The sequence below is a fragment of the Neodiprion virginianus genome, chromosome 4 (assembly GCF_021901495.1).
Source record: "Neodiprion virginianus isolate iyNeoVirg1 chromosome 4, iyNeoVirg1.1, whole genome shotgun sequence".
Taxonomy (NCBI): Eukaryota; Metazoa; Arthropoda; class Insecta; order Hymenoptera; family Diprionidae; genus Neodiprion; species Neodiprion virginianus.
In genome coordinates this window covers 39,582,065-39,602,574 of record NC_060880.1, presented here as the reverse complement: position 1 = coordinate 39,602,574, position 20,510 = coordinate 39,582,065, and the positions used below count along the sequence as shown (strand labels likewise).

The 20,510-nt window shown below is 38.7% G+C and overlaps 1 protein-coding gene across 12 annotated transcripts in view; it reads left to right on the top strand.

The window, feature by feature from the left end:
• LOC124303758 (pleckstrin homology domain-containing family G member 5) overlaps positions 1-20,510 on the top strand; it is a 166,475-nt gene that overhangs the window by 126,351 nt on the left and 19,614 nt on the right. For all 12 annotated transcript variants that reach the window (XR_006907979.1, XR_006907981.1, XR_006907980.1 and 9 more), the window contains 2 exons: positions 5,722-5,946; positions 12,385-12,485. Coding sequence is in view for 1 of the 12 variants with exons in the window: in XM_046761373.1 (XP_046617329.1) it covers positions 5,722-5,946; positions 12,385-12,485 (326 nt within the window). In the remaining 11 variants the exon portion in view is untranslated. The remainder of the gene's footprint in view (positions 1-5,721; positions 5,947-12,384; positions 12,486-20,510) is intronic.

The window sequence follows — 20,510 nt, the reverse complement described above, 5'->3', positions numbered from 1 at the left end:
TACCGAGAACTGACGCAACGCAGGAAAATGATAAAGCTTTGGATCCGACGATATTCGCAGAAGAGGACAATTATCAAGATAACATTTTTATCCTCATCTCCTCGACGTTGTTACGATTTTGCAGCTCGAGATGTTGACGGTTCTGAACCATTTACTCTGGTTATTTTTAGATTTTCCTTTTCATTCTCTTATCCGCGTGTACATTCGAAACTGTCAATTTTCGTAACAATCTTCGATCATCCATAGTTACCTCTGGTTCTATCCATGAAAAAAGACAGTCAGTCAACGATGGGTGATCGGTGACTGATTTGACCCTGGACAAAACGTGGGTCATAATTTCAGTGAACTTTGGTGGGATAGTCAAGAGCGCCGAATGTGACAACTCGATCTTCAAGAGAGAATTAATGATTGCCGTGTCGGAATACGCGGGAAAAAGGTATCGGTAAAATTGACGGGAGGTTTCGTTGGAACGAGATTCGCGGGGTCGCCAAATAATCCGAAAAAGATCGCAGACCGCTGCGCTGGAGTGAGGAATAATAAATTTCAGACGAATTATTGCGGCGAAACATTTTCCCGTGCAGGGTTCAAATGTTGTGGGTTTGGAAAGAAGGGGCCAATGCTCAGCCGCGAAATGAATACGAGGGTCAGTCCGGGTGATTCGAACCACCGTAACTTGGGTAAAATCTCTCTATCTCTTTCTCGCGAACAAGCCAGAAAGGAGTTTTGCCTTTCCTCTCAATTGCTTTCCGCTCACGAGCTACGATAAGCCTGTATCTCTGGTGTGATTGAGGTTCCCGGATGTGGAGCTCGCAGGATGAAACACCCGGCCGCCTGGGACGAGATAAAACATTTATTCACCCCTGGGACTCGAGTTCATTCAACAAACGGTTCAGAGCTGGTCACGCGTCACGGGCTGATGTTGATAAGCGAGCGAATATGCCGTCAAATTCTACGAATCAAATGTTCCACTGCACCGGGTTTCTAGGAACAAGTTATCGGGGACTGCGATTAATGGAGTTAGCAAATCACGTAAGAGTGAAACTAAACTTCTGCTTGTTATTCCATACATCCGTCATCCGGTTAATTTGTTTTCGATCGATTCGAATGCTTGTGTTCGAAAGTAACCGTGGAACTTGCCGTAAAAAATTGGTTGCTTGGTCCTTGAATACGTGTACCAATTATTAATTATTAACTCATACAGTGCCGACTCATCATAAATTAGAGCCTTCGGCATTTGGAAATATTAGGAAAATACAAGTGCGTAAGTTCCTTGAAAGAATGATGCAGCAGTGCTTGCGAGCTGTGTTCTTTTTTATTTCGGACAATGTTGATGAGTTTCCTTGAGCTTGTTTCTATACCCCGACCTTCCAATCTTCTTTTCACTTCGGTAAGTGCCCATCTCACTCTATCCGTCTCCCGCTAGATCTATAAACACTATGTATAATGAAGTTGGATACTTATGATTATAACCCGAGGCATTCGATAGCCGTGCCCTCGAAAGCTTCTATCCCGCGAAATTAACGAGCCAAGTCTCTATTCATGTTGCATCCCGAATTACCCAAAGGTATCCATCTCTTGTCATCGTTGTTTGTTCCTAAATTGATAGTCACCGTCAGTAATTCTGAGGTGTCGAATCATTCGTAAGCCGGCAATATAGTCCAACGCAACTTGCAACTAATCGCCAAACACGCCTAGAAAATGTTTACCCTCAAAGTTTACTTTCAAGTTAAAAGGCGAAAAGTAACTTTAGAGGGCGATGAATTTTAATGCAGAGAATAGATCGAAGAGAAAAATTCTACAACTTCTATTTCTCACTTTACATTGATTCGTTAGAATATTTACACTGTATAGCTGCTGAAAATGCGCAGGCAGTAAAAATTAGTTGGATAAAAATGACAGCATGTCCTGGTTACAGGCTATTAGAGGAATCGGATTGAAGGCCTTGTGAAATGGTTTTCCGTAACTGGTGCTGACGCCTGTGCCTGAAGTAAACTATCGCAGCCGATTTCTGTCTTGGTGAAATTCAGAATATCAGTCGTTACGTGCAAAGGTGTTTTTTGCTCGCAACTTTTCAGCTGTCTTAGAATGCAGACTCGGAATGACTCGAACTTCCTGTTGAATGAGTGAAACATCAATCTATGATTACAAACTTAAGTAGTTGTTACGTATTAAATATGTTAAAATATATGATCATCGTTTCTGAAGATTTGAGGTTTTCTCACCTGCATTCTTCTGCATCCGAATTCACCAATCTACGATTTCTCCATACTTGACCAAACGAATCAACGGTCTCGCTTCGAGCTGAATCACAATTTCTTACAGCCTTTGAATCCTGGAGTAAACACTCAAAGCCACCGGTATCCCAAAATGCTACAACGATGTGAAACGCTGTATATACAGACTTACGTATGATTGAATCGATTCCAATCGTGTTTCCATCGACAAATTGGAAGGAAATTCTATCCTCTTGGCACTTTTACCCGGACTTTATTCAGTCACACGTACTGCATGAATATAATAGTAGTTGTTAAGTAAAATATTCAATCATTGCGATTGGTGAATTGACTTACACATTATACGACTTCCATTATTTTCGCAAACATGATTCATGATAGAAATTGCACTGTTACGGATTTTTTCAACCCTCTGCAATTCCTCTTGTGCCAAGCAAGGTTTGACCGAATCGACAAAAAAAAAAGAATTCATGGCAGCGATGAGAATTTATATTGAAGATTGCTGCGCGGATAGCTGACGTTGCGGAGTATTATGGGTAACAGTGTACATTGATTACCGAACGTCCGATATTGGAAAGACAAGAATTTCTTTACGCAAAAATCAGCCTGACCTCGAATAATCGATCGATAGTAGTGTTGATGAATAGTTAAGTGTATTATCAGAATGATATTACAAACAACTTGAGTTGTATTCAAATTTATTGACGCATCATTTTAAAACTTCTTCTTCGAACAACATTGAGGCATGTTTTTAAAAGCATGAACCATTTATCAAGTTGTTTGATAAAAACAAACAAAGTCCATTAAAAAATCGACTCTTCCAGCGCTTCAAAATTCTGATAAAATGAATATTATCTATTATATCTATTCGTTATTTATCGCACATCAGTTGTGCTTTGGTGCAAATCTGATAGGCTTGCATCAAAAAATAGACGAAGGCAAATATATCTGTGTCGTATTGCATAGGTTCATAAGTTCAGTTCCATGCAATTACGCATAGAGTAAAATTTTCTTTTCAATAGAACGTAAAATGCTGGTACCGGTGGACTTGAAGCGTAATGAATGAACGGACTTTTTGTCCCCCCCCCCCCCCTCATTATTTTTTCATTCACAATTTATTCGAATTTCCCGGTTTTTCATCCCGGCCTCCAATCTTCGCTTCTTAGCCTTGCCCGTCTCACTCTAATCGATCTTTCGCGAGATAAACGATCAAGTTGAATCATGATTATTATTATTATGATCTCTGACATTGAAAGCTCCTATCCCTGTGGGAAATTAATGATACGGATCACTATTCGCGGTTCGTCTGGCATTATCGAGAGTGGTCCTTGTATCTTGTACTCGTTGTTTGTACCTCAACTGATTATTGCCAGCGGGAATACTCAGGAGTCGGATCATCCAGTGAAATGTCTAAGAAAAACGCGTCATTATTTTGAGGGGAAATAAAAAGTTACATTTCTTAGGTCGGTGTTATCAGAAAGAAAATTGTTACACACAGCTTTTGATCCTTTCTTTGAATAGATTTAATAAGACAATAGAAGGAATCAGATTAAAAGCTCGCACTTGTTTCACGAACATTCGAGGTTACTATTTCTCCAAAATTTTGCGCAAAATCAAAGTCAAGGTGTCTGAAGTCACTCTCCCCAAGATATTCATGCAGGTTAGCACTACGAATCCTTCATTATTAGTTAAAAGTTGTGCTTGAGCCCAGCTGGAGTTTGAGATTCCTGTTACAGTAATTCGCGTGATCAATTTTCAGAAAAGAAACAATCGCTTATGGAAACAGATGAGTCACTGGTTAAAAAAAAACAGCAAACTAGCCTTTGGACCTGAAATTAGAATCTCAAGACGACATTCATTCAGATTTTTTACTGTCTCAAATTTCATTACATGATACATAATTGCGTTGAAGTTTATTGTGAAGTACGATAGATCGTCAGTAACGAAAGTAATGAAAAGAGTAGGTAGAATCTTCATTTTGGATGAATTCGGTGAAAGTGAGCGTAACTCTTCCCATGAATTACGTGTTGCATTTTACGTTGTTTGATATTACAATTTTCAATCACCGCGTTCCTGCTTCAATTCTTCTTTGGTCCAACTCTCGTGAATAATTCACTTCAAATTCAGTACTGGCTGGCTATTTATATAGATTGTAATTGATCGTCGAACGTGGATCGGGTCTGTGACAATGATAATGAAAATTGTTGATGGAGAATAATTTGATTATAACAACCCGATAATTTTCCGGCTGACGTCATCGACAGTAATCTGTACTGAGAACTTGAAGCATACCAGTATACCATGTAAAACGAAAATTATCAGACAAAGAGGTCTACAGCTGTACAACCGAACTTGCATAGTTAGAATTGATTGAGGATTGATGATACATTTTAAGAATATTGTCCATTTAATACAAATTACAATCATGTTAATAAATAAGCGAACGAAAACGTTGTCAAACTCTACGAATCAAATGTCCCACCGCACTACATTTCCAGGAACAAGTTATCGGGAACTTTGATTAAAGTAGTGGAAGCAACATCAACGCCCTTTGATGATGCGAATCATCGGTCGTACGTGATGCGTGATGAAATTTTATTGGTCTCTTAGATTATCACAGTGCAAATCGTACGATAAGACAATATTTTAAAGTTTATGCTCTGGCGTGGTCGTCGTTACAGCTTCTGCGGGCATGATGAACCATTTTGTCCGCCTTCGTTGCGAATCTTGTTTGATTCCAGCAGCAAAAATTGCTCTTGTATCTATACTTCATTAGTTAGGTCAAATTCGGGTCATATGAGCATAATTAATCCACCTGCAGTTGAATGGTGGTAGACTGGATGGAAAAGCCTCGTGAGATGGTTCAATTTTCACGTTTCTCATGGCTCTAGCACGTCTTCAAATGTAGATGCTGGACGAACGTGCGTTCGCACTTACAACTACAAAATTACAAATTGCAAACACTAAAGCTAATGAACTTGAATCGTTATGATTATCACGTAAGATGTTGTATAGCCGTGCCTTGTATCCCCTGAAATTAACGAACCGAGTCTCTATCCAAGCTTCAACCCAAATTATCCAGAAGCATCCATCTCTTGTTACCATTGTTTTTTTCTAAATCGGACATGGAAGCCATCAAGAACTTTCAGGAATGGAACTTCCTGTCAAATGAATGAACTTAATCCTATACCTTCACATTTAAGTCGTTGGTGGAATTCTGAAGGTATTTTCAAAAAACTGCAAATACCGGCCACCAATATTTACCAACTCCAAGAGTTCATGATGTAAAATACATCGCGAAGAGTTATCTCATCGTTCACTGAGTCTGGGATAAGTTCGCTCCGACTTCTACACCCACACAAATGCCAACGTCTTCGCTTTTCTATGTTCTCATGTTCTCGGACTGGATGATCCTCTCCGAGGCTTTCCAACACTTCTAAACGGCCTCCGATTCATCTAACTCGACATTCTGTATTTCCGGTTTCAGGTGCGATCGCGTTCCTTGACCCAGCTCGACGCCCTGGGTACCAGCATGCTGGACGCCGGTGAACATCGGCTGGGCGGCAGCCCCACGACGACTTCGCAACACCAACAATCTCATCAGCATCCCCACAGCACCGGGGACTGTAGCCCACGTCTCCTGGTGCCAAACGCTTCCCTCGGCGAGCCGGTCAGCACCAACAAGACAAGACACAAGCTCTCCAGGTCGCAGGTGAGTCTGCACCATCTTCAAATTCCCTGAATATTGTTACAAAGTGTGGAATCACCGGTTTCTTTCCTATTTTTCCGATCTAATTGTCGTCATAGATAAAAGCCGTGTAACAGCTTTCATAGGTATGTCATAAAATGAATAAGACTGCAACGTTATTGTGAAAACAGTTTTGTTTCTCGATCACACCGATCGATAATTAAGTAGCTTGGTGAAATTTGTCTAGTTAAATTTTACAAGAAAGTCACTGCGTATATTTGATGAAAAAAAAAAATAATGATTTTCACTGAAACAGGTATTTCTGGAAAGTCCATGTTCTTGAAAAATCTATCATTTTCCAAATCGTTTCTCTAATGGTTTCCTAAACTCTTACGACGCATTGATGGAAACATGAAATCGAAAACGCTGAGGAACTTGTCTCCGATAAATGATGACTGACTACGAGTATCTCTGAATTAATAAATGATTGAATCATAAAGCAGAGGAGCAAATGTAACTACTCTCAGTTACATGACCCCGCAAGTCATTCCATTGCTCGGATACCACAGAACTTGGATTCGAAAAAACTAAACTTTGCACACCTGTTTCAACACGAGCTGGTCTGTTTGGACAAGTTTTAATATCCGCGCAGTCCATGGGACAAAACACGATTATGAATGTTGAAATCCATTCTGGAACCTGGGAAGATCCGCTCTTTTCACAACTGTCGATGTTCTTGTTACAGTTCACAAGTTTCGCTATTAAACTATAACCTCGAGCCTCGGATTTTTGGGACCTTGCTTATAGCGCCAAAATATGGCGACACGTTAGTGGCTAACAAATACCATTCGAACAACACCGAATTGGGCGATAAATGAAGGGTCAACCGCCAAATGCTCTCGGTCCCCTGTTCCAAGGGTTCGCCCTCCTCTCGCCTTAGTCTCGCAGCCACGCGTTAATCCCTTTAACTATCATCGATAATTCTACTTCGAGCAAGGGTCAAACTTTGGACTATCTTGCGGCCTAAAAGGATAATGCATTCGTGTGGCTAAGTTCACTGCGCGGCTGAAGATAGAGAAGACACTCTTTCATCTAATCTAAAACGAAGTAAGAAAATTGAAATTGGACATTTGAGAAGTAAACGCTACAATTTCATCGACTGACGATGAGCAGCTTGCTCAAAATTCTCCTACAGCTCTATTGTATTCACGTTGGATTGCGTACGACTTTTAATTCATTAATATAACTTTATTTTTGAAAGTTAAACTATCAATAGAAAGAAAACTTGACGAATAGTAGAAAAATATTCAACAGTAATTCATCCAATGATTTGATTTTATTGTCTCCTTTGGATGATTCCAGTGCTCGTTGCGATAAATGTCAATGTTTCTGATATTGACGGAAAATATCGGAGGACTTAAGTTTCTTCTGATTCTTCCGTGTTGAATATGATCTTTTTAAAATACTCTAATTGACCAATTGCCAAGTTATTAAATGTATCATGGGAGTTGTTATATCATGCCCATGAATCTTATAAGTGCCCATAACACCCAGAAAATCATTTCACATACCACTGATATCAGAGTGTGGTGAGCTATCCGTAATCTGGGAAATCAAAATAATAATCACGTTTGTAAGCATTCGGGCAGGTAGAAGGGCCCCGCAGAATCCTTACGGAAATTGGCTGGATTTTCAGTACGTCATCGTACATATCCTTCCGATCAAAAGTTCTCACGGACACAAGTCCCAAAGATCAGTACTTTCCGAGATACAGGCTTCGGAAGAAAGGTGTCCTGATTTTTTGACATCTATGGATTTCCTCATTTTCATGATTTATAAAGCTTCAAGAGTACTTGAAATAAAAAAAAAAAAAAAAAAAACACTCCAAAAACTGCACGGTTGATTCTCAAAGATAGGCAGGAAGCTGTGCTTGATTCCATCGACGCGTTGATTCCATCCATGAACTCGTCTGGTTTACCGGAAGAAGGTGCAACGTCAGATTTCGCTTAGAGAACGAGATCCTCCGACTCTTTCAATAATCGACTTGTTCTGTTTTTCACACCTCTGCGGAGTCTCTGCGATTCGACTGTGCAGTTTTTGAGTGATATATTTGATTTCAAATCCTCCTTGAAGCTTTGTAATTCATAAAAATCGCGCCATTCATGGACATAAAAAAATTCATACACCCCCCTGCCAAAATCTGTAGCTCGGAAACTACTGATTTTTGGGACTTTTGTCCACGAGATCTTTCGATCCGGAGGACATGTGTATTATAACCAACTGAAAATCGAGTCAATTCAACGGGAAACCAATTCCCATAAGGATTCTGCGAGGTACTTCGATAGAAATTTTTTACGATATGAACAGGAATATTATTCTACATTCGTAACAGTTACATCGAGCCTAGCAAATCAAAAGTCAAGATACGTCGGGAAGAAAAAAATCACGTCACTTACACCGGGACGAGGTGTTTGAGGGAGGAGTCGTCTAGTATCTCAACGAGATTGAGCAATTTGTCGGAGTCGATCGGTGGTGCGTGAAAGTTTTCATCGATAAACTCGATAGTAAACAGTTCGAGTAGACTGTCGAGATGTGGACGAATTCGTGAAGCTCGCGAGACGAGAAAAAATGAGTTCCAGCTGGAATTCGAAAATTGGTAAAAGCAGCGCTGCTACAGCCGTTGACCATCGATCAACTCACCTTGAGATTTAACATTTTCTTCGCGAATGCCATCGTCTTCTTGGTGCCTCTGACCTTGATGTTGGTAGCAGTTCGCAAAGTTTCGTCAAACCGTACAGCGGCTGCACTGTGTATTACCACGTTCATGGTTTGGAGCTTGTGGTTCCCTTTACTCCGACGACAAACCCAAACCGACAATTCCCATGTCACCCGCGATCAACCTAACTTTACGAGCACATCCTCTGGCTTCTCTCTCTCTCTTCATTCCGTCGAATTTCTGGAATGAAAGCCACGATGCGATGCCAATTTCCCTTCAACACATTCTTTACTCAATGTTCAAGGATCTCTTCTGCAGGTGTATTTGTTTGTTTATGGAATTTCAATTCAACTCTTTACATTCGTGGCGCGATTGAAATAATTTGAGATCAAAAGTACTTGAGGATAACTTGACCGAGTCCTTGAAGAGTTCCTTAAATGTGTCTTCAGGGTTTTTTTCTTTCTTTCCTCGCAGGAGAAGAAACAAGGTGTTTACTTCACAACATGACCTATAAATTAGGTGTTTAATCTTCAATGTCACTTCGTCTTAACAAAGAGTTTTCAAAAATTTGTATCAATCGAGTTAAGTAATTTCTGACAGTTGAAAACATATAGTTGACGGAAAACGAAAATCATAACTTACGACGAACGTATTGCCATTTATTTATTGGAAGTGATTAAACAAAATTCAAATAATTTTCCTTAAGCCTTGGCCAAATAATGGCGCGACTTGTTACCTTGTCAATATGTATCCGGCTTCGTGAAAGGTTAGTGGATTCTGTTAACTTCTGATCCTCTCATTCCAGCGGTGGACGCTCGGTGAAAACATGATTCGACGCCAATGATCACATCATTGACAATTTGAGTTGTATCAATGTGAAAACATAAAACAAATAGAAGTAAAATAAGCTGAACGATAAATGTAAAGAGAACCATTTAATTGATTCGCGTGCAACATTTATAATATCACCACAGCTGTATCAGATCGTTACGCTTATAAAATTAGCATGAATAAACGAATGTTCACAGAATTTTTAATATCTGATTTCAATAACCATATCGCGTATTTATACAACCAGAAACCCGGAATTTGTAATTCAATTCGGAAGATTCGAATCGTTGTGTGCATTTATTAATACTTTACGTAATTATTCGGCGATATTTTATGGTGAAAAATGTGCAAGAATATACAAGAATAATTTTTATAGTAAATTGAAATTATTTCAACGAACGACTTCAACTCCAACCACATTATATCACATTTACATGGTATAATAACATAATGTTTAAATTTCTAGGATGGTGGCCCATCAGTAAAACCATTGGGTGAATCTTTATAGTTACTGGACGGCATTTGTCTTCGCTTCTTCGATTTTTATAGTTTATGAAACCAAGTGCGCTTGATTTGAGAGTGTCTGCAGATATTCTTTTATTTTATTATTATTTTATTATTACTTACCAGGGGTTTCTCAATTTCTCATCCAATCCCTAAATTAGACAGGAATATCGATAGGGTTAATCTTCTCTGGTAATTATCCTTTCTTTGTTTTCACGATGCGGATACAAAGGCGAAGGAATTTCACTTTGAGAAAGAAGTCGTAGTCTCCTTTCACGGACCAAGACACATCATCGAAAAATATTCGCTAATGATCGAGGTGACATTACGAAGCTTCCGGGCAAAAATGTCTTTGTGACGACGCAAATCATTAGGATATATAAACAGTTTGAACTTCTTTTCCATGTAAATTTTGTATATTTGTTAATTTTATCAGCAGAAGAGAAATACCGGATACATTAAGCGATTCGGATACTCGAAAAGAAGTTTGAGATCCACGGGCGATATTTGCCCAAATTATTATTTTCAGAGTTTGAAAAACTAGCGATGATGAAAATTTTCCACCTCAAAACCTGTGATGACAAGCAAATTTTAAATCGTGCGGTTGAAAATCTAATAAACCGTATATTTGCGAGCCACGCGTGTGGAAAATCAATGGTTTTGTCAAGCCTCGTACAATTTCGACGAAGCCCGAAATTTGGCCGCGCTTATTTCGTCTCGCATCTGTGAAACAGGCTGTGCCGCATTCATGGTGAAATATGAACCTATTACGCGCATTTCCCATTCCACCTCGTCACGTGGGCGCACCTCGACCTACTGCGAAACGGTTTGTCCATTTTTCGTGAGAACGAACCGTGTCTATATACACGTTGATAAATTTGTACACGTATGCCAGAGCAATAGATATTCTCACCCCCGATTTTATACACACCCTTGTATACAATTGTCCGAGAGAGAGAGAGATTAGATGACAAATCATTTATTAATGTCGTAGCCCAAAGGACGAATGAAAAAATGCAGACAGTGATAGGGGAGATTATATTAAGCAGAAAACAATAGAACAGGAACGTAAAGTAGTGAAATAGCAGCAACGAATGAGCATGAATCTTAACGTGACAATAACAATGAGTAAAGAAATAATACAAAAAGTAAATAATAGCATGCACGTAGAGCAAAACGATAGAGAATCGATATGCAGTGAGAAATAATAATGTGAATAAATAGATGAATATTTGTAAAGTGAATAAATGAAACAGTGGTCAGGAAAAAAAGAGAATGAGTTAATGATCGAATTTTGAGTAAAAAGAAAAAGTAAAGTAACAAACAAAGAGAGAGTGAGAGTGAGAGAGCGATGAAAGTGGTTTCACGAATTTACACGGTCTATTTACTAACGTCAGCCAGAAATATATGCTCACATATGTATCTCATTTTGTTTGTTAGCCAAAGGTGCAGCGTTTTAAGGGCTAGACTCTTATTTCACGAGGTTGAAGTTGGTAACGTTATCGTAACAAAAAATTGGGAACAAAAGATCACTATTATCTTATTTTTACAATGATTTTTAAGGAACTTAAGATTGCAAAATATGAGTACGTTTTGTTTTATTACTATTTACTGAATTTCAATCTCGTGTTCCAAAATCTGGAAATAACAGTTTGCTTCGGTACGAATCGTTAGATACGAGAACGTTACTAACTTCAACACGATCTTATTTTTCATTTATTTCTTCCTCTGCTCTTTCCTCGATTTTTTACAGCTCTTGCTCTACAATAATTTTGCATTTCTGATCGTATTCTCATTCATTCGATGTTGAAATTCGAAGGTACGATGCAGACGATAAGACGTGTTATAAAAACAATTTCCATGTACTGTAACACTAACAATGTTTTTCAGACGATATAGCAATGATATCGATTTTGAAGTTGTTGAACAATTCGAGCTATGTCGATTGACACGAATTTCATTCGAAGCGTTTTTTCACTATAAAAAAACCATTGAACCACGGGCAATCAAATGAAGAAAATTTAGTTATTAACAAATTTAAAATGGCCACATTATTGTTCTCTTCTTTGAATTCCAGCGTCACGTTTTTTTCTTCAATTTCTATAAACTAGGCTTGTTTAACTAGTTCATCATAATAAACAATCCATAAAAATTCAACAAGCGGCCTGACTTAAGAATTAATTATTAACAATTGAAACTCGTTCGTATAATCTTACCCACTGGACTGTGTTTCCATTCGTGTTCTTATGGGGATGGTTGTCATTGTCGTTTGATGGGTTTGGATCGGGATTAATTCCACACACTCTTTGCAGTCCGTATACTTTTCAACTTCGTTTCTCATTCTTTTAGAGTAAAAATCGTTAGTTACGAGGCGGAAATAAAGATGAAAACTAACAAGGTCTACGTTGCAGGTATCGAGCAGCGAGTACTTCAGCGTGTGCTTTGAGGCCGGAGACGAAACGACGTTCGATCGAGAGGAATTCCTGCCCGCCACGAAGGGAACAACTTTGGCGTGAGTAGAATTCAACTAAGCTTAACTATGTGGCCATAATTCGTTTGAAAGTCAATTTTCCGCCCCATTTTTTTCTTCTCTTTTTTCGGCATACAGCATATATGTATATACTATATATATATATATATATATATATATATATATATATATATATTGGAGTGTTTCAAAAAAAGAGAACATTTTTTTTTTCTTCCAAACAGTTTCAAAAGTTCCATTTGGGTATTAAAAATGGGCCAGTTAAAATTTAAACTCTTAATGTTAACATTAATAAGTTGCACATCGCACTTTTATTTTTTCCACAAGAATAACACGGAAAAATGGTTCTTGCCTCTTTTGATTTTCATAACTAGCTAACGATGCGTCGTAAAGAAAGTTCGCAGATATATTTTCGTAGGGAATTGAACGCTCTTGAAAAAAGGTCTCTTATTAATTTCTGACAAATTCACTCGTTCAAAAGTTACTTAAAGTCCTTAAATAACTTTCGAACAAGTCAATTTATCAGAAAATAATCACAGGCCTTTTTCTAAGAGCGTTCCACATTTCTCTACAAAAATATGTCTCTGAATTTTCTTTGCAACGCATCGTTAGCTGTTTTTAAAAATCAGAATTAGCAAAAACCATTTTTCCCATGTTACTCTTTTGGAAAATAGAAAATTGCGAAGCGCAATCTCTTAATCTTAATATCAAGACTTCAGATTTTAAGAGTCGTATTTTTAATCTCTAAATGGAACGTTAAACCTGCCTGAAAAAAAAATTCTTTTGAAATACCCCAATATATATATATATATTATATGTATGTATATATATGTATAAGCAAGCCGGAAGATTTTACTTTAACATCACGAATAAAAAAATGTCGGTCATCCCATATCCTTGAAGGGTATATCATTCGACGGGGAAACAAAGGGGATGTATGTATAATGTATATATATATACCCTAATGAACGGAGGGTGGAGTCAGGCTTTTTGTCCCACCTTACTCTCTTATTACCTTAGTTCCTCCCTCGAAAGAAAGTATCATTTACTCTAGCATGGTGTACTGCACCTATCGTTGGCCTAAAAAGTTGGGGGGGGGGGGGGGGGCGAAAGAAAAACGACACGTGAAACAATGGTAAGTTATTCTTCCGGGTCCACGCCTCGCGTGAGCTTATTCTTTAATAAATTTCACCCACTCCCATTCGCAGATAAAACATCGCACGTTATATACCTAGTCATAATAAAGATCGAATCGCGGTCGGACCTTTCACAAAGCGAAAATTTTGAGAGGAGCAAAAACCGTTTGCAAAATCTAGCGCAAGGTTATTTGCGCGAATGATTACGTCGCACGTGACTAATTGTGAGACGGAGTGAAAAAAATTTGAAAAAATGGATTGATCTGTGATCGGAACGTTAACGTTGATAAAAATTTGGTGCTTTTCATTAGATTTTAATGCTTTCGAGGTTATTTTGTTCGTCGTGGAGATATGCGAATCGTATATTCATAGATCGCCTTCTTCTTCTTTGATGGAGCTTTTCATTCGGACGATAGGATCGATTCGTCCGTATAGCCACTAACAGTTTTTCCCTCCTCGTCTCTCTGCTTTTTCTTCCCTCTCTATCTTTCCCTCTTTCTTTCCTTTTCTGCAGCTTTTTCATGCCGTCCTTTGACGCACCCCTGCATTCGTACCCTTCGGCTTCGGCGATTCGAGGAATACGCGATCGGCTTTCTCATTCTGCAAGCTTAATTCTCTCCTCCCCGAGATCGTTTGATACCATTTTACCCCTCCGGCTATGCAAACACATACATACGTTCAAGGTGTGTACACAGATGGAAAGCGGATGCTGGTCTACTTCTAAATGTTGATGGACTCGGGGCGTTTCTTTTGCAAACTGCACAGACGTTGCGATACTGGAGTCAAAGTCATCGTTGGTTTGTGGTGTTTTCGTACGATGAACTCTATTAGAATGTTCCTTTATACGGTCATTACCGAATTTATGTTATGAAACGAATAAGAAAGAATATAGCCAAAAATCCACGATCCAATCTCGACTCTAAATTCTGTCCCTTCAGAGCTTTCAAAGTTTTCCGTTTGAATAGTATAGAATTTTTTTATACCTCGAGTTCTTTTTTTCTCCTCATCGATGTGACGAGTCAAAAAATGTGAAACCTAGCAAATTTCAACCCTATAAAAGTCGAAAATAGTCAATACAATTTTTAAAAATTTCATGGAAAAAAAATTAATCGTGACGTAAGAAAAAACTTATGGTTCTCGAATGAACTGAATTACCATATTAAGGTTCACCCTGATACTTATACAAATATCTTTATAATTATTGGAACGTTTCTCAAGGCTTAAAATAAAATTGAACCATCCAGGCATGATTCACTCTATGATTCATGCGTCTATCTCAGCTTACGCAGATTTTCTAAGATCGTGATCTTCGGATTCAGCGAACAACGAGGAAAATTTAAGAAATTTCCAACTCGTTTTGCAGACTCTATAAACAATATGCCGTCGTAAACTTTTTCCCGTTTCATATTCTCTGTACAACGTGATGCTTCGTTACGCACATCAAGTCCCTTCCAGTTCTCCTTGTCAATTTTACAGTACGCGTCAATCTTTTCCTCAGCGACTTTATCGACGTTATTTTTATTCCTATCGCGTTATTGTTTCTTATTCCCTCTTTTTTTCCGCACAAGACGATACGGTTGTCAATTTTTGATAGTCAAATAACAATTCGACGAGAATTTGGAAATGGTTCCAATCCTTCTAAACCCGTTTCCAATTTTACTTTGGAAAGTTGAGAAAGCGCAGGCTTCATTCCGAGACCCGGAAACCTCCCTTCATGCATGCGGTTGAGTCCTGTTAAAAGCCCACGTCATCCTCGTGGGAAAACCACGGGACCAGAGAAACCCCCGGGGTTTTTATTCGGCGCGGTTCGCTTCGACTGCACGGCACGAATACAGTGTGCAGTGGAGAAGAATGGTGAAAAAACCGCGGCCCCTTTGGCGTTGTGAAAAGGGTTCATCTGGCAGGAGTGCTCAGCGCACGTACGACGGAGGAAATACCGGAAAGAATGAAACGAGCCGGAGAGACGAAAGACGAACGGAGGACATTATGCTCGAGCTTTGTGGGCGCCCTGCAGGCTTGCAGATAGCGGCATGCCCTGGCTTTATATTTTTACACTTCAACCCAGTTTGCACCCACTCATCTTATACCGCAAACGCGATAAAACCACCCTCGGAAAATACCAAATGCATAGGTGTGTGTTACAAGGTGTCTCGTAAATCCCGCATACCTAGGAAGTTGCTCCGTTATAGCGGTGTTCTGCATCAAGATTAACGAGGATAGTTACTATTAACGAAACTGTATTACACCGAGAGGGATAGTAAACGAAACTCGGCAGACTGAGCGAACGACTGCGCATGCGCGAAATAGTTTAAGCCTATTGGTCGTTGGGATCGAGCAAGGCAGGGGAACCAACTTTGGTTAGGTTGGGGCATGAAATGTCAAAATCTCCCGCGTCAAATGGTGGATTGAAATTTATATGTTGATACGTTGACTCGTAGCAGTCGTTGCAGTCACCGGTCGGTTGACAGTAAAAGTTTGCCCAAGTTTTCTCAAATCACTACATTAATTATGTGAGGTACCAACTTTTTAACCTGAAAAATTTACCACACCTACATAACCTGTTTACTTGAACACATTTGGGGTATACATTTTTTCCTCATTTACGATTTCTTCGAAATTTGAAAATTTTAATTCTTTTTAGTTCGCTGATTGCGAATATTAACTCGAAATATGAGATTTCAGAATGGTAGATGCAATTTAGCGGTCTAAGATTCAAACAATCATACTCGATTTTGATAAAATTTGGTATATGAAGGTCCAGAGCGCTGATTAGGTGCTTGAACTCGCCATTCAGCGATTCGAAACCACGAATCCAACAAGTTAGCCGCTCTGACTTTATCAATTTTATCTTCACATTCGTAATTATCAATTTCAGAAATCTCCGATGATGAAGTTTTATCCAGGTTCAAAAACTTCTACATTTTAGTCCGTCATACTGGTTGCGTCGCTTCGAATTTTCAAATTTCTAATTCAAATTCGTAATGAATGAGCTCAAAAACACCCAATTTTCTAATATCGAGTCTGCCGGGGGTTAGGAAAAATTATCCCCCAAATGGTTTATAAAGTAGAAAGCTTCGTCGCATCCGCAACTTGGTCAATGTACGCGATAGAGAAATTTGACTTATACTTTGCTGCCCTCATTTTTCATGCACAACATTACTGTGCGTATAAAGGACTTGTTGTCCCTAAATTACGGGACACCCTCTACAGGCGTGTGTAGAGCTTTATTATACCCCAAGAAGATTGGCCTGCTTGACGCGAAATATGCCGGCGGAGATGAGGTTAAGCAGTTCGGAATTACTGAAAAAGGAGGAAAAATTAGCTGATAAAAGACGGAATGAGAGCCGAAGGACTCTTTCCCAATTGCCGTTTGAGTGGTGAATGATACGATTTTGTGGAAAATACGCCTCGCCGAGAAAAATTGCAGACATTCTTCTCCCGCGGGGTTGACTTTCTCAAGCCCCGCCATTCGTGAGCGGTTGAAGGTGTGAGTGCCAATAATTGGACTAATGATAACAAACTTTATGAGCATATATACATATGACCTATCGACCAGCTTCTTTAATTGTATAATTCGTTTACGACCTCAACTTTCAAACTTTTCCGAGTTAATCTATGAAAACTTGACTCTCTTTACGTTTCGGAGGTGGGTACAGTCTAGTGGAATAATTAGGCAAATTAGAGAACGATAAAATCAAAGTTCACGAAGTGAATCTCTAGATAATTGAGCTGGATTTTATTAAAAGAATCTTTTCTTAATCAAGGATTCTCAATATAAAAGAATGTCAAAAAACGCAAATTTACACGAAGAATTGCATTATTGTTCATCTGTTTTAACGTCATGATCGCTCATCATTTGTCCGATTTCGATCAAGGATTATTTTTACGTAAATACGAACCTTACAAGTCGCCCGACTGTATTTTTAGTCAATATTTTAGTTCATCGCAAAAACTTTGTGTCCAAAATCACTACAGGTCAGTGTGATTATCAAACTTATGCTTTATTGGAAGACAAATTAATGCTTTACGAAATTCAATTTAAGTGATCTGTAGAGAATCTAATTACGAACAAAATGAGCTGTGATACCTCAAAATCCAAAAAACAACGTGACTTTGGAATAAAAGAAATAAAATAATAATTTAACGATTTAAAAATAAAAATTATTACTAAATAGCTGCATTTTAAGATGCGATTTTTAATTTCTCCTTCTTATGTATATCAACGATGAGAACAGATTCTTCCAATGACATTAATATCAATTGATTGAGAGTTTTATTTTTAAACTTTGATTCTATCGCTTTCTAATTTGCCAAACTCTTCTCATGTACCACCTTAATCGGTTTTTTCATAACTGAACGTACCGGTTCTACGTTAAATTGTGACCCAGGAAATAAGGTCAAGTTTGAAATTCATTTCTACGTATAATAATAATGGAATATTACGTGTAAAAAGCTGTAATATCATCGCGGAAAAAACATCAAGAATGTTGTTTGATTAATTTCTTAAGATGTTTTATTCGGAGTTCGAAAAAATTGGCACCCATCCCGCAGATCCGCAAAATCGATTTTTGGCAATGCCGCGGCGGAAAATTCGGCTTCAGTTGTAAGATTGGTGGTTTGCTGGTGCCGCCTTTGGAAAGGTGTCGCAATTACCGCGATTACTGTTTTCCATTGTCGGAGGGAAAACGGTTATACGTGGCTTTTGTTTGTAAAAGAGCGATGTCAGCTTTGTTCCACGGCCACTGCCGAGATTTTCGAACGCGAAAGCTGGTACTTCGTGTCGACGGAAGGGGATTTTTTTTCCCCCCACAGGGATTGAACGCTATCGGCGTTCCTGTCAGGGAACATTCTCCGAGACGGACGCATTTTTCGAACCGAAACGAAATCTCAGCAAATATAAACCGGCTTGATTTATTACGCACTGGCTAATGCGGAAGAACGATTCGATAAGCGAACCCAGCCGTATTTCCACCCAAGAGAAAATTGCGTACAATATATACAGAGTGAATTCCTAACCACTGCATCCTCTGTCGTCTGCTAAAATTTAAGGCGCACGCGCTAAAATCCGAGCGCAGCTGTTTGCCAGGCTGACCAACGGTCTCTAACCTCAAAAATTTTACAGTTGTCGGTGACATTTGTGCTCAACTCGCATCTGTCAAAATTTTTGAGGTTAGAAACAGTTGGTCAACCTGACAAACATTACATTTTAGCAGACGACGAAGGATGCCGTCATTAGAAATTCACTCTGTATATGCGTGCAACGAAACGAATGCTTCTACAATTTCTGAGCATATCAAACAGCATCGATCCGCCTAATTCAATCCCGTAGTTGTCGGCTAATTTTTCCCCAAAATCTAGAAACATTTTCTCACAAGAAAATGTCACTTATTTTGCGATAATACCTGAGATATCTGCATCGAACATTAATATTATACCAATGGCGATTATCGTCCAGACGAATTTTTTGTCCGCACGTTGAATAATTTCACGACTAAATGAAGATTTCAATTTACATTTCTGCATTTACAGTTATTTATTCATTAACTTAGCCTACACTTTACGGCTAATTTCTTCCTTCATCTCTAATTACTTACGCTGTTTTGATATTCATTTTATCCCACCATCGTTCTACATAAATCATATCTGTTATTCTTGTATATAATGTGTACAACGCGCAGATGCAATAACACCAATCATTCAATAATACAGAGAATGTCAGTATAATAATAACTGTGAACACAAACAATTTGGTTTTCACCTTTCTTTATAAAAAAAAAAAAAAAAACAACACCGTAATTGTTATACTTACCGAAATAAAAAAAAATATCGCCGTTGACATGATTGACGTAGTTGAATTATACTCGTTAGAAAACTATGACAAAGTATCTAACTATGTACCGGATCTTTCACTTTCCGAAACTTTTTCAATAACGTGGTTTGGCACGCACGTACGAATATCGATAAATTAAATAGCGCGGCTCACGAGTTTGGCGCGCTTTGTTGTTCAGCCCCGAAACACGTTCCCAGCTTATCGCCCACAAAAAATGTGATCAATTTTTGGTCACCAATTTTAACGAGCAGGGCCGGTGAGTTATGGCGTCGTTACGGCATAATGACGATAACGCAGTGTCAATACACCCCAACAAAGAATATTGCGATTACGCCAGTATTGGATAACACGAGCAGGGTAGAGACTCGGTAATATATTTGGGAACCATTCGACATGGTTCGTCGAACCCTTTATAGGTGGGCATAACATATTGACTATATGTACATATACCTAATAGAAACTTGATGAGGGGAAACTCGATCCCGGTGACAATAATATTATATTAACCATATAGACGTATAATTCACGAGTGTAAACGATCGTTAAACGCGTTTATGGATTGTGCAGTTAGAGACTCTTTCACACAGAGCTTTGCGATTGATCGATTAGTCCTATAACACTTCGATAAATTGGTGTTTTAATCTATTGTTTTTTCGATTACTCGATTAGTTTGATATGCGATTGGTAAAATATCGCGGGAAAATCAAATTTGAGAGTCGAAAAATTCTGATTCTACGAAATTACGACCCTACAAGCTTTTAACGCCACAATCGCAAGTGTGGTTAAACGTATAAGTCCCTTAATCTTCCGTCTAACTTGTTTTCGGCCCGAAACAAAATGCGACTTCTATTCTATACGAATTACGTAACAGCGTATCCCGTTTTCTCACGTCTCGTCAGCTGCATCACCAGTCATTGTCACATAATTCGTATAGAAGTGAACTCGCATTTTGTTTCAGACCGAAAACAAGTTAGACGGAAGCTTAAGGCTCTCATGCAATTTACTGTACATATTGCAAATCAGGGAAAGACTGACCGTCGATTTAACTTGTTCTTCATGAATTAATAAAATACCGATACAATT